The 15440-nt window shown below is 41.8% G+C and overlaps 1 protein-coding gene across 2 annotated transcripts in view; it reads right to left on the bottom strand.

Annotated features, from left to right (window-relative positions):
- The window catches only part of CNTN5 (contactin 5), a 970129-nt gene that overhangs the window by 354077 nt on the left and 600612 nt on the right, over nucleotides 1–15440 (bottom strand). For both annotated transcript variants that reach the window (XM_043529333.1, XM_037889811.2), the window contains one exon: nucleotides 10878–11096. In XM_043529333.1, the coding sequence (XP_043385268.1) occupies nucleotides 10878–11096 (219 nt within the window). The remainder of the gene's footprint in view (nucleotides 1–10877; nucleotides 11097–15440) is intronic.

The raw sequence follows: 15440 nt of genomic DNA, 5'->3' as shown, positions 1-15440 counted from the left end.
CACTCCGGCTGCTGTTGTTTGTCATGCCACCATTCACTACATCACTCCATTGCTGATGGTCCTACGCCATCACCTTCTGCTGCCACCTGCCACTGTGACCTCTGCGAGTCAGTCTCTTGAGGTTCCACCCAACTCTGATTTCAGCTCTCAGTGGGGAACCTCACAGCAAGAGCAGGCTGGGCTGTCTTTCTCACAGAAATGCTGTCCTGCAGCAGGTCAAAGCACTTAGATCCGATTATTAGTGATTTCAGCTCTAGTGGTCACTTAACAAAACAAAAGACTCTATGGGGCCTAATAAGCTTATTTTTAAATAGGGGAGAGGTGCAAGTCAAATTGCACCTGTGACTCTTAGACACAGCCCACACCACCAAGCAAAACTCCTATTTCATCATCCACCCCTCTTTCCACTGGGATCTGCCAAGCAAACCCCTTGCTTAGCGAGTGCAGTTCAGTTGAAGGTGACCTTTGCTTAATTTGTAATGAAAGAGGTACTGGGTGCAAGCAAGTTTTTTACTTTCATAACTGATGTGGCAAGCCCAGAGGTCCCGGGGCTATGAACTGCCAAGCCTAGAGGTGCGGGGGCTCAACCCTGGAAAAAATTAAGCATTGAGGGTGAACCTCTCATTCAGGACAGGCTAAGTATTGTTCTGCTGCTCTTTAACTCATACGATAAAGATAACAACATTTCATGACCCCCACCTTCAATACTAAAGTGATTTGTAACCCAACACCAGCCAAAATTGATCACTTGGGCAACATTATTCTGTCTGCTGGATACCTAGGGAGAGTAAGTGAGTTCATGTAAATACAGTCTGGTCCTGAAGCCTTCCCCGGTCCCTGGCTCATCACTAGCTGTCAGGGGAGACCTCATTCAGACCTTGATTACAAATCATAATTTGCAATTATAAGGTTGGCCAACATTGCTGAAACGAATGTGCCAACATTGTCAGAAAAACAGCTCTGTGAAGAAGCTAGTCTTTGTTTGTACTTTTCAAACCTATTATACTTTTTCAGATGCAAGTATTTTATCATACACTATATATGCTTTTAAAGGGTGTATTAATGTTTCAATTTCAATTCAAATTTCTAACCAATGACTAAATTGCCAACACTGCATGTAACTAGTTGTCCACTGCAGGGGTGTTGGGGAAATTCAGGGGGGGTGTATGGAAATACCTGCTTGGTGCGCTAGGAGAGTTCCAGAAACCTGGAAGAAAGCTAATGTTATGCAAATTTTTTAAAAGGGTAAATGGAATGTCCTGGGTAGTTATATGCCTGTCAACCTGACATCGATCTTGGGCAAGATAATAACATCCTCCAGAGATACCATACGATGAATCTATATCATCTGTTTCCCCCCCAAACACAGAGCAGAACTATTTCTTGAACATTTCTGCTTTTTCACCATCATTGTTGATAATTCTACCATTTCCATCTAATAATGGACCAATAACAAGACTTGACTTATAAAGAATTAAAGGAGGTTAATGTAATTGCAAAGCAACATGGATTTATGGAAAAATCCTGTCAAACTAACTTGCTATCTTTTTTGATGAAATTACAAGTTTGATTGATAAATAGTACCATTGCAATATACTTCAATTTCTGTAAGGCATTTGACTTGATACCCCATGACTTTCTGATTAAAAATTAGAATGACACAAAGTTAACATAGCACACATTAAATGGACTCAAAATGGTGAACTGATAGGTCTCAAAATGTAACTATAAATGGGGAATTGTCATCGAGCAGGTGTGTTTCCAGGGGGTCCCAGTGGGATTGGTTCTTGGCCCTGTGCTATTTAACAGTATCAATAACCTGGAAGAAAACAAAATCACTGATAAAGTTTGCACAAATGGTAAACAGAGAGGAAAGGTCATTGATTCAGAGTGATCTAGATAACTTGGTAAACTGAACACAAGCAAACAATGTGTTTTAACACAGCTAATTGTAAATGTATACATCTAGGAACAAAGCATGTAGGCCATACCTATAGTATGTGGGACTATCCTGGGAAACAGTGACTCTGATAAAGATTTGGGGGTCGTAGCGGATACTCAGCTGAACATGAGCTCCCGCTGTGAAGCTGTAGGTCAAAGGAGTTAATGCAACTGTAGGATGCATAAACAGTGGAACCTCAAGTAGGGAGCAGAGAGGTTATTTTACCTCTATATTTGGCACTGGTATGGCTCCTGCTAGGATATTTTGTCCAATTTCGGTGCCCACAATTCATGAAGTATGTTGATAAATTGGAGAGGGTTCAAAGAAGAGTCACAAGAATGAGTAAAGGATTAGAAAACATGCCTTATAGTGATAAGACTCAAATAGCTTGATCTATTTAGCTTAATGAAGAAAAGATTAATTGATTATAATCTGTACATACCTACATGGGGAACAATGGGTTCTTCAGTCTAGCAGAGAAAGGTAGAACAGGATCAAATGGTTGGAAGTTGAAGCTTGACAAATACAGACTTAAACATTTACACTTGTTTTCCCCAGTGAGAATAATTAACCACTGGATCAATTTGTCAAGGGTCATGGTGGATTCTCCATCAATGATGATTTTAAAATCAAGATTGGATTAATTGTTTTGGGGGCGTTTCATGGGATGGGTTATACAGGAAGTCAGACTAGATGATGACAAAGGTCCTTTCCAGCCTTAGAATCTATGAATCATAGTACTTGACAATCTGAGGCATTGAATCCCACAAACTGATTGTACACTAAATTGTATTTCCTTTTTCTGTTCTAATATGTGAGCAAGAACATCAAATGAGAAGAGATAAAAAAGGTATGAAGTGTCACAACAAGGATGTTGATACACAATAAATCAAAGCCTTTATTTAAGCAAGATACATCCGTTGAGAAATAGGTGTAGGCAGGCGTGTGCCATCACTTACTGTTTTAATTTCCCACAGGCAACATTTTTTGTTCATCAGGCCTTTTATTCACACCCTGCCGATCTCTATATCTAACTTACCTGCTGTGGTAGTGATCACATTTTATATAATGACATGTCTGCCTTGAAGAGTGTACGGGTACATATTGCAGGTGAGGCTAACGAATCAGCCAGTTTGTGCACACATTTAAAATTGTAAGTTCTCATTTTCAGCAGCAATCTGGCCAATTACCACAATTAATAGAATTATTTGAATCGGCATTGTGCAGGCAATAGTGGATTGGGAATATTTCTTAAAGTATTTTTCTTAAATTTAAAATATATTATGTGACTTCAACAAGCAACTTTTGGGTACAAAATTTTAAAAAGAACCCAAACTATACACTTATATGCACTGAAAGATGAGCTAATTTTTAACTACTCTGATAGCAAAGGACTCTCCAATGCATTTTTATGCTCACCAGATTCTGAACCATATTGGCTCATTGATAGTAAGTGTATCTTTTTTTGTATATGATGGTGGACAGTTTATTTTAATGAAGGGAGGAAGGTAGTGTGTGACAGCCAGAACCTCAACTGAGTTAGAAAGTGTCTTATCCTACAATATATTATTAAAAATAAATTGGCCTGATGTGATTGTTATGTTTAATGATCAGAAATGTGAATGTAGCACAAGTAACCAGAGTATCACAATGCAATGTATGAAAAATGCTCATCTAATCCTTGGCTTTTTTATCTGTAACAGACAACATGGATGTCAGTTATTAACACTCACCCCTGGGAACTGGGCTAAGAACACTAATACTCTACACATACTGAACACAAAGCCTGTACAACAATTGTAACATTCTATTGGGCTGATTTTCCCAAACTATTGTAAACAAACTATTGTAAAAGAATAATATCATTTACAGTAATAGCCTTTCTTTTCCTTACCAACCCTGACGCTTGGAACACCCTTTTGCACTGTAGTCCACCAACGACTGCCCCCTCTTTAGTTATATATTTTCTTGAAAAGGCAAATACTTAGTATTTTAAATCTATAACCTCCATATTTTTCATATTATACACACAAAAAACACAAGCCCTGAAAATCAAGCCCTAAAAAGTTAAGAAATACTAAATTATAAATAATCTGTTCAGCTGCAATTCTGCCCCCTTGCGGGTATGCATTATGATATAGTCTTTAATTACATGACCAGTTACAATTATGTGTGCCTCTTTCATTGCACAAGATAGACTGCGCTCAGGGAATGATGCAGATGTTTGATATTTTTATACTCATCATTCAATTAGTAGTCACAGCCTTATTTACAGTACAGAATGCAATGAATAAAGGATTACACATTTCCTTATGGTCTTTTCTAAGGAGCTCATTACCAAGGTATCTGAGTGTCACACAAATAATTAATTTTTTTAGCCCCATTTTACAGATGGGTAAGCTAAGACAAAGTCTTTTCTGAGGCCACATAATGAGGATGTGGTAAAGCCAAGGTCAGAATTCCAGACCTGCATGACTGCCATCCATGAACTCATTTCTGTGCCTTAACCTCCAGAGATTCTGAATATACACAAGTCCCATTAGCTTCAGTTGCAGTGGAAAGAACTCACTATTCCTATAAATAGGGCCCTAGGCATCTCAAGCTAGGCACCTTGAAAATGAGGAGTGCACAATTAGGGACCAATTGCCAAATTTTGTCTTAAGTGTCTTGCTCATCATCACATAGGAACTCTGGAGCAGAGGCAGGGATAGAACAAAAAGAAAAGGAGTACTTGTGGCACCTTAGAGACTAACCAATTTATTTGAGCATAAGCTCAAATCATAAGGGATAGAACAGAGTTCTCTGTTGTGGTATTCACTTGCCTTAACCTTTCTCTTTATGCAGTTCCCTGCTTTGTTCTTTAAAGGCCTTTCAACTTCTACATAAAATGAGGCCCGGGTCCTACAAAGAGTCCTCTTCACTACAGAGCCCTGATTTATCACCAGAGCATCTTGCAGCCTGTGCTCTGAATGACATGGGGCTCATGTGGAAAAATAATGTGATCATGTAATTAAAAAACATCAGAATGTGTATGTGCAAGAGGACATAATCAAGGCTGCACAGGCAACCTGAATTCTGGCATTTCTCATGTCAAATGCTTGACTTTGCAAATGAAATGTTCCATCAATTTGAGGAGTTTGCATACAGTTTTCCATTTTTTGTAGAAAGGAAAAAAGTAGTCATAAATTCCACTATGTGCAATTGTAAGAACATTCATCATGCATCATTGGTTGGGTTTTAACCCTGAATCTTCAGTGCTGAAGCACAGCTTGTATTACAGGACTAACTGTTAGCTAGCATCAGGAGACGGCGGTTATCTTGGGGTTGCAGGTGAGGGAGAGAGGATGGGTTATTGGGGCCATGTGCTTGGTCTACGGGGTTGATTCAAGGCAACCATCCCCTCTCTCCCTCACTCATATAAGGTGTGGTGTCCTCATGGCGGGGAGGGAGACTGATGTTCTGTGTTAGGAGGGCTATGGAAGAGAGCCGATCCTGGCTCGCTCTTTTTCCCCTCCAGGAGAGGTTGCCTGCTCCCAATGCACAACTGCTGCTGTTTTGATGGTAGTGTGGGCCTTAACATTCATGTTCAGTTATTATTCTGGCATGCTGCCAAAACATTTGTGACTAGCACGTGGGAGAAGGAAAATAGCAATTTTCAAACATAGTAACTGCCAAATCTGAACAGAATTTCATGGGACAAAGAAAATTCTCTTTTCTGACCCCAATGCTTTCTCCCTGACAAATTGTTCAGAGTCCCCTAGCAAACAATGGAGATGTTAGAGCTCCTGAAAGAAGGCTCACAAGATATTTTTTTAACAGTGCATAATGTTAGGCAACCTAAATAGAGAGATCAGTACCGGTTTCCCTGTAATAAATCCACCCACCCAAACAAACAGAACCACAAGTAATTGACAGGTCACAGAACCATCAAAATGTCCATGTCTACACTGAAGAGTCACATGATCACTCTTGGAAATTAACTGCCTCAGAAAAAAATAGGTAATTTAACAGGGTGTATGCCTACCAAGCACCTGCTTGTGGGCAGGGGTGACTCTGATGTGCTCTGTATCAGTCCCCTCTTCTTAGGGTTCATTAATGAGCTCTACACACATGGGTCACTGCTGTAGATGTGACTTGGTCCTCTGGCCAAGTCAGAAACAAGCTTAAACCATTCAAGGATAAAAAAAAAGTTAAACTAAGAAGTCCAAATAAGCAATAAAGTTTGACTCTTTGTGAGCTTTTCTTCAGCTCTCCATCTGGGACCCATTTGAGTCCTTCCCTCTGCTTCGGTACTATGCACTCGACTCCTGGGCTAGTTCCCCTGAAGCACTGTTCTCCTGCACCATCCCTGGTGTAGAGGGTTGGGTCCCCTGGCTTGTTCCACCAGAGTACCCAACTTCTTCACACCCTGACTCAGGGCCTTTCACAGAAGCTTGCTCAGTAACTCTGGTCAACCCCCAGATTGAAGTCTCTCAGATCTTTTAGAAGGGCCTGGTGTCTTTAGGTATCAACGAATCCCCTTACCCCCACTCCCAGTCGGGGGAGCAGCTAATTAATCGTGACACAGATGGGGCTGTGACCATCTCCCCCTACAGGGATTTTGTGACAGGCAAGTTGCTGGAATATTGCACATATTAACACACAGACGTTTTATACTCAGATTGGGGGCAGGATCTGGTTTTAAGAAGAGAGAGAATCACTTTGGTTCATGTGAATCAGGTTTTATTTGTTGCTCAATATGTTCAATTCAATACTTATTCTTTCACTCTTCGGTTTTAATCTACACTGGCTTTTTCTTGAGGTGGCTCTTCAGGGTCTTTCAATTAACCTTTATTACTGTGGAAACAGGCAGTTTCATCTGTTAATCACTTTTTGGAGATCTCATGATGAGAGTTCAGTGTACTGAGACAACGACTTTAAAAATAATTCAGTCATATTAAAAATCAGCTTGTTTTTTTTAAAAATTACCTTCTTGATCTAAAGATTAGGAGAGCCCTCAAACAATCTTTTTCAAATTAATAAAGGACTGTGACATGAAAACTTTTGCTTTACAAGTTTACACGAGTAGTAGCAGCACCAGCTTTGACTCAACACCTGAGAACGAAGCAGTAGAATCCATTTTGATAACGCCATTCTGCCAAGTCATAACATCCTCTCAAAACCCCAAAAAGGAAATACCACCAAAGTGCTGCAGAGCAAAATATCAAATTATTCCAAATTCAAAACAGCATTATTTGATTTATGTAAAGTTAATGTTCACTGTGTTAACACAAGGGACTGTAATTCCAATATATTATATATATAAAATAGAAAAAGCTGATCTACTTAGGAAGAGTACTTGGCTGATTTTAGTTAACTTAAGATTCAGAATACCTCAGTTATCTTTAGTTAACGGAGTCACTGGAGGTCTTCCGCATGTTCTGTGAGGGTAGACTCTTACAACAATATGGATTTCCATTGACTTCAGTGTAGCTAAGATGCTGGTGCATCAGTGCAGGATCAGTGGCCTAATGTTAATAGAGGTTGCAAAATTCTTCCCTCAAATTTTCATGTGTGTCTCCATAAAATAGAACCATTTATTTAGCAAATTCACACAAGCAAACTAAGTTACTGGACTGCTGGTATTCTACCATTCTCCCAACAGCAGATGCACGCACACACTACATTCTCTTAATAGCCTCTTTCAGCATTGCCACATTCTGAAGGCTAATGATACTCCCTGAACAAGTTCTCCCAATCCTGCCATCTGAAATAGACACATCTGCCGTAAGTTTTGGGAGAGGAAGATATCCAGTGCCCATACAACATCAGCCAACATTCTCCATGCAGACATTTATAACGGGAAGCTGACTGGCAATAAGATATTCTACAGGTATTTCAACTAACTCAGACTTGTAAATGCTGAATCTAGCACTCAGTAGCTATATCTACACTGCAATTAAAAACCTGCAACTGGCCTGTGCCAGCTGAGTCAGGCTCACAGGGTACAGGCTAAGGGGCTGTTTAATTAGGGTTGCCAACTTGGTAATATTTAAAAACTGGACACTCCAGCAGAAGTGCCAGAACCTCCCCTGCTCTGCCTTCCCCCCGAAGCCCCACCCTTGCCCCTCCTATTCCCCCCAAGGCTCCACATCTGTCCCACCTCTTCCCCCAAGCCCCTGCCCTGCCTCTCCCCTGAGGCCTTACCGCCGTCAACTCCTCTTTTCCCCTCCTCCCTGTTGCTTGCTGCTTCTCCCCTCTCACTCAGGTCAGGACGGACTCACCTGTGAAGTCAGGGCTGGGAGCTGCAGCCACCCAAAGTAGGAGGCAGCCCTGGATAAACAGGGTCTGGAATGGGTGATGACCTGGTGCCTCCTTCCCATCCCCCACTCGCAGAAAGCAGACTTTAGGTTTCCAGTCGAAAACCGAGCACCTGGCCACCCTATGTGGTGCAGCCTGAGCTCTGGGACTCTCCCAACTCACAGGGTCCTAGAGCCTGGGCTCCAGCCCGAGCCTGAATGCCTACGCTGCAATTAAACAGCCCCTTAGCCTGAATCAGCTGGCATATGCAAGATGCAGGTTTTTAATTGCAGTGTAGACATACCCAGTGACATTTTCTATGTAAACTTCTTTTAATCACATTATGTTTTGATAAGTAGCTTGATTTTAGCAAGTACTGAACTCTATTAAATGCATGTTTTGAGTAAGAAATTTAATAAGACTAAATTAAGTGGTGATGAAAAACAATTCTTTTAACTACATCTTGGTAACAAGGAACCAGGATCGCAGTGAATGCAAATGTAATTAAATGTTTCATTCCATTTCCCCCTGCCTTTCCAATTTACCAAAAATTCTAAAAAAGTTGGTTTGGGGTTCTTCTGAAACCCCCCCCTTTTTTTTTGAACTGCCAGCAAAACGAAAAACCAATTATTTGTACAGCTCTAGTCATGACTTTGTCTATCCATTTACATGAACAACTAAAATGCAGGCCATGTGTAACGCTGACAGGCCCTGGTCGCCAGCAGGCAGGATCAAACTGGGGACCTCTGGAGCTTAGTGCATGAGCTTCTACCACATGAGCTAAAAGCCAACTGGCTGTTAGCTAAGGCTGTAGAGCAAACTCATTTAACTCTCTCTAAGTGGTATCAGTGCCACTAGATGGGACAGAACACCACACCGAGGAGGTGTGTGGGTTACATACTTCCCCGAGCTAAGGAAGCGAGTCCCGAGCTTCAGAGACTTCCCAGCCCCCACTTGTAATGCCGACAGACCCCGGTCGTCGGCGGGCAGGATCAGATACTGGGACTTCTGGAGCTTAGTGCATGAGCCTCTACAGCACAAGCTAAAAGCCAACTGGCTGTTAGCTAAGTCTGTAAAGGAGACTCATTTTATCTCTCTCTAAGTAGTCTCGGTGCCACTCGATGGGACAGAACTCTATACTCAGGAGGTGTGTGGGTTACATATGCACTCTCCAAAGTCCAACCCATGTGGGGTCAGGGCTGGGGAGAGCAGGAGAACGCTTTCTACCTTCTACTCCACAGCAGACTGCATTAAACCTAGGCACAAACTAGTCGACAAAAATCATTGTTTTCCAGAGGCATGGATATATAAATATCACCAAACTGATTGTGGGCATTTAATCCTAATAAAATGCCTCTTTACCAGACTTTCAGCCCCAGACCCATAGGAGTCATCAGGGTCACTCACAGGGAAATTCCTTTATAGTTCCAGCTTATGTTATTAATAAAATCTGCTTTCTTTCCTCTTCCAACAACCAATTGCTGCCTTCTACCTCCAATTTGCAGACACACATGCTATGAAAGGCCAACATACTACTGCTAAAGTCAGCCAGCTTTGGTTCATCATTCCACTACTTTGATTCTTCCAGATTCTTGCCTGTACGTAGGTTTGCAGGGGTGAGTCAGCAAGGTCAGGAACAGAGACAGTACCCGAGTTTTGTAAATATACTGAACATTACACAACACATGCAAGTGCAGAAAACAAAATCCAGTTCTAACATGGCCATAATTCAATTGCTTTCAGGATTCAGTTTATCTGTATTCCTCCGTAGGGCTAACATAGCCCCCAGTTCAGAAAAGCGCATGCTTAAGTCATCCTTCTTCATGAAAACTCTTAAGCATAACGTGCCATAATTAAGGACACGCTAAAGTACCTTTCTGAAAAGGCTACAGTAATCATCCTGGTATTACTATTGGTCTATACTGTTAGTGATTTTTTCTTCCGTCATCTCCTTGGTTCACTACATTTAAATAATCTTGCCTTTCTTTTTTGTTGAGATAGGGATTACTTGGCGGAAAGAATATTGTAATTCGTAAATTCTATTAATGCTCTCTTAAGGCTCACCCTAAAGAAAACAAGATGATAAAGAGAAAACAAATGTTATTTGAATAATAGGAAATATTTATTATAACTGAGAATTTCTTCATCTAAAAAAGTGACACCACATTGTATTGTGTGTCAGGATTATAGACTATATTAGATTTGAAGAAAAAATAGTTAATCCACATAACTATCATTTGGGAGTAGATATGAAAAATACCCGAGCAATTGGGAAAAAACATAAAAGGTGGATTGAAATTTCATTGCAGTGCCTTTGTATGTATAGACATTAGTTGAGTAGATCAAATTGGATTGTAGTGCAATTTTATTTCACTTCTAGTTTCCCATTCTTACATTGCAAAGGCTGCAATAAAATAAGATAAAATCCCTTTAGGGACCTGTAGGAGAGAATGTTTAAACTGCTGACTTTAAGGTTAATTTAAGGATTCTAAAAAGAAGGGAGCTCATTTTTACCATGTGATATTTACTGAAATCCAATGTTACCAATGTGAGATACTGAAGCATCCTGATAAAAATGTATCCGTTTTGAAAAATGTCAAAGCCACATATATATACACTGTCTCTTCAAAGATTCAAAGGGGAGAACTGTACTTACCATCGTGTTTGAAGGCGTCTGAGAAGTGATAGAGGTTTGTTGGTGAGTGATAGTGTTGTGCTGTTCCTCTCCAGCCTGGTGAAGATATGCTTCCTAATGAAGGGCTGCTTAATCGTGGCCTGTTCTTTGAATTAAAGAGTGCTGAAGATGAACTGGCAGATTTAATTCTTAGGATAGCAGCATATGAAGTTGGGAGGCCTGGAACAGCTGCTGAATATTCTGTAAAAGAAGTAGTGAGTTCTGAGTAGGAGATAAAATAGATAAGAGGAGCAGGAGAAAAGGAGATGCTCATTTTGCCTAAATAATATTTAAGCCAGGAAGTGCAAAAGTGAGAAAAAAGAAAAAGAGAGGAAATTAATAAAGTCTTTAAATAAATCAATACACAGCAGAGTTTTGACCCCTAAAAGGGAGAAGTTCCTGCCTCCATGAAGTCCACCAAAGATCTTGCTTTTCCTATCAATTTTAGATGGAAGGCACTTGGATACTATGGTGATGGGTGGTAGTATAAAACCACAAGATAGCTGGAAAGAGAAGTCTACCTCTAGTGATATCAGACTTCATAAATCTGTGGTGAAACTATTAATTAGCTCACTGTGATGCCCTTCTCATTGCCTTCCTCACCAAGCCCCTATAGTCTCTCCTTGTTTATCCTCTTTCCTTAAGGCTCACTTTTTAGAAGTAGCCCAAAAATACTGACCTAGGTGAAACACCTTCCTGACTCCCAACATTACTAGCGAGGTGATGTGAGTTAATTCAGGAGAGCTCAAGTAGACACTCACAAGGAGGTCACTTCCCCTTTTGTCTCTCCCAATGCCTTTTATCTTTTTTGTCTGTGTATTTTACATTGCAAGCTCCACAACTCAGAAACAGTCCTTAATTTTGTGTCTTATACCATGCCAAACGTTAGAAATAAACCCATTCTTTAAAATAAAGCTGAGATGAAAGTTATATTTTAAACAACCTATTCTGCAGCAACTCAGCAGGGAGAACTCCCATTTAAATCAGTAGGAGTTCTCCACATGCACCAGCGAGAGAATCAACATGTTATGTTATGCAGAAGCTCCCAGATTGTTGTAAAATACATTCATTTATGCTAATGGATAGCCTGGATCTCAAAGGAGCAGCTGTAAAGAAAAGAATTCCTTTGTGGGGTCAGGGGAGAGTATGGCAGAAAAAAAGATCACTATTGTATTTCTCTAGTGCTGGTAAAATAGATCATTTGTTTCACACCTTGCGTCAAAATCCTTCAGAAGATGAAAAATTCAAATCTCAGATTGCCCCCTACTGAAAGGGTCACATGACAAGCCTTTCAGTTAAGATGTAGTAACTGAAAACTTCTCCAAACTTTGTGTCATCTTCCACTCTGCAGAGCTTTTTGAACCCTTGGAAAGATCTCTTACATTTAAGTAATTGCTATGGTTGCATTGTACTTTGTTTTAAAATGATAAAAATGTGCATTTTGTTTTGTATTGTTTACACAGGATATGACAGTGAACTCTGAGATGCTTACAGTGTTTGAAGACAGGGACTATGCCTTATCAGTACAATACTTAGTGCCCATGAGGAGACGTTAAAAGATCCCTGCTATGTTGCTGTTACTTTAGAGGAAAATGCCTGACAAGCAGATCACGTTTATCTGAAAATAGCCACCTCCTCCTACTCAAACTGCTTAAGAGACTTAAAAGAGTCTTAGAGTCTCTTTTAAAACTGAGAACTAAACACAAGTTTTGGCATGTATACGTGTAAGGTAATATAGAAAAGCATACATAAGAAGAATTCTGCCTTGAGGTGATTTCTCATTTTGGTCTCAGAAGCCATCTATTTCATAATGGAATGCATCATCTTGTTCTATAACAATATCTTGCCTGACCCATAAAGGGGTGGGGGACGGGGAGGGAATATAACTATTCCATGATACATTAAACCTGAAATGAAGAATGGGAATACTGCTTATAGGACTTCTTGCAATGCTATCACTGGAATACTAATAGAAATACAATGTGGTTTTCTTTGCAATAAAATATATTTCATTGTCTCTTGATATATTCCTGAACATATTCTAACAAGATCTACGCTGTCCCAAAAGGTGTAGATGTTAGATTGCTCCATATTTCTACCTGGAACCAGAGGCTCAGCAAAGACGTCCTTGAAATGTATCTCTTGGGCCTGGTCTACACTACGAGTTTATGTTGGATTTAAATCCGAATTAACCCTGCACCCGTCCACACAACGAAGCCATTTTTTCAACATAAAGGGCTCTTAAAACCGATTTCTGTACTCCTCCCCAACGAGGGGATTAGCGCTGAAATCGACATTGCCGTTTTGAATTAGGGTTAGTGTGGACACAATTCAAAAGGTATTGGCCTCCTGGAGCTATCCCACAGTGCACCATTGTGACCGCTCTGGACAGCACTCTGTAGTCGGATGCACTGGCCAGGTGTACAGGAAAAGCCCTGGGAACTTTTGAATCTCATTTTCTGTTTGGCCAGGGGAGCTCATCAGCACAGGTGACCATGCAGAGCTCATCAGCACAGGTAACCATGCAGTCCCAGAATTGAAAAAGAGCTCCAGCATGGACCAAACGGCAGATACTGGATCTGATCGCTGTGTGGGGAGTGGAATCTGTGCTATCAGAACTACGTTCCAAAAGACGAGATGCCAAAACATTTCAAAAAATCTCAGAGGCCATGAGGGACAGAGGCTACAGCAGGGACGCAACACAGTGCTGCATGAAATTTAAGGAGCTCAAACAAGCACACCAGAAAACCAAAGAATCAAACAGACGCTCCGGGACAGAGCCCCAGACGTGCTGCTTCTACGCTGAGCTGCATGCAATTCTAGGGGGGGGGGCTGCCACCACTACCCCACCCCTCTCCGTGGACTCCTATGATGGGGTACTCTCCGCCATGCCTGATGATTTTGCAGATGAGGAGGAGGACGACGAGCTTGGGGAGAGCACACCGCACACTGTTCTCCCTGACAGCCAGGATCTTTTTATCACCCTGACTGAAATACCCTCCCAACCCAACCAAGCCAGAGAAGGGACCTCTGGTGAGTGTACCTTTTAAAATATAATACATGTTATAAAAGTGTTTAATAATTAAGTAGCCCGGAGGACTTGGGATGCATTCGTGGCCAGTACTGCTACTGGAAAAGTCTGTTAACGTGTCTGGGGATGGAGCAGAAATCCTCCAGGAGGAAGCTCTCCTGGAGGTACTCTAAAAGCCTTTGCAGACGGTTTCTGGGGAGAGCAGCCTTATTCCGTCCTCCATGGTAGGACACTTTACCATGCCATGCTAGTAGCAAGTAATCTGGTATCATTGCATGACAAAGCCTGGCAGCGTATGGTCCCATTGTTTGCTTGCATCGAAGCAACATCCGTTCTTTATCTCTGTGTTATCCTCAGGAGAGTGATATCGTTCATGGGAACCTGGTTGAAATAGGGGAATTTAATTAAGGGGACATTCAAAGGTGCCCGTTCCTACTGGGCTGTTTGCCTGTGGCTGAGAAGAAATCCTCCCTGCAGTTGGGGAGGGTAGCGGGGGCATTGGCGCTGAGCTGTTCGCGTTTGGCTAGTAGTGATCTTCCCTGATACCAGCCAGGTGGTGGGGGAAGGGGTAAAGCAATCATCCCAGAGATGGGGGAGGGAGTTAGTTTGGTTTCTGCCGCTGCACGTTAACAGGAAAACCGCAGCACTAAATGGCCAACTCAACGGGCTTTGCTTGGTATGGGAAAGGAGGGTGCTGCTGTTATGAAGGTTGCAGAAGCCGAAAGACTATGGCTTACCATGGCCACCTGAAAGCCAAATTCTGTTGCCTGGCACTGCGTGTGTGATCTCTAACACCAAAGCCGCAGGCACTCAATATAAGATGCAAAATGCCACCTTGTACCAAAATCACATGTGCTATGTAATGTGAATTGTTGTTCACAGTGAAAGATTATAGCCATTGTTCTGCAAAATGTACCTTTTAAAATACTTCCCTCCTTTTTCCCTCAGGCAGCTGCAAATGTTTCAAGCCTCCCTCCTCCATCCCAAAGGCTATCTCAGATAAGGCAGCGAAAAAAATGCACGCGCGATGACATGTTCTCTGAGCTCATGCAGTCGTCCGGCACTGACAGAGCTGTGTGGAGGGACACAATAGCAGAGTACAGGACAGTGGCCAATGAATATGAGGAGAGGTGGCGGCAGGAAGATCAGAAGAGGCATGAGGCAATGCTGGGGCTACTGCGGGATCAAACGGACATGCTCCGGCGTCTGGTGGAGGTTCATGAACGGCAGCAGGATCACAGACTGCTACTGCAGCCCCTGCTTAACTGCCCTCCTTCCTCCCCAAGTTCCATAGCCTCCTCACCCAGATGCCCAAGAACGTGGGGAGGCTCCGGGCACCCAACCACTCCACCCCAGTGGACAGCCCAAGCAACAGAAGGCTGTCATTCAACAAGTTTTAAAGTGGCCTTTTCCTTCCCGCCTACCCTCCTCCCACACCCCAGCCGGGCTACCTTGTGAGTTATCTCCCTATTTTTATAATCAATTGATAAAGAATACATGTTTTCTAAACAATA

The sequence above is a fragment of the Chelonia mydas genome, chromosome 1 (genome assembly GCF_015237465.2).
Source record: "Chelonia mydas isolate rCheMyd1 chromosome 1, rCheMyd1.pri.v2, whole genome shotgun sequence".
Classification (NCBI taxonomy): domain Eukaryota; kingdom Metazoa; phylum Chordata; order Testudines; family Cheloniidae; genus Chelonia; species Chelonia mydas.
This window is presented reverse-complemented; position numbering and strand designations above follow the sequence as displayed.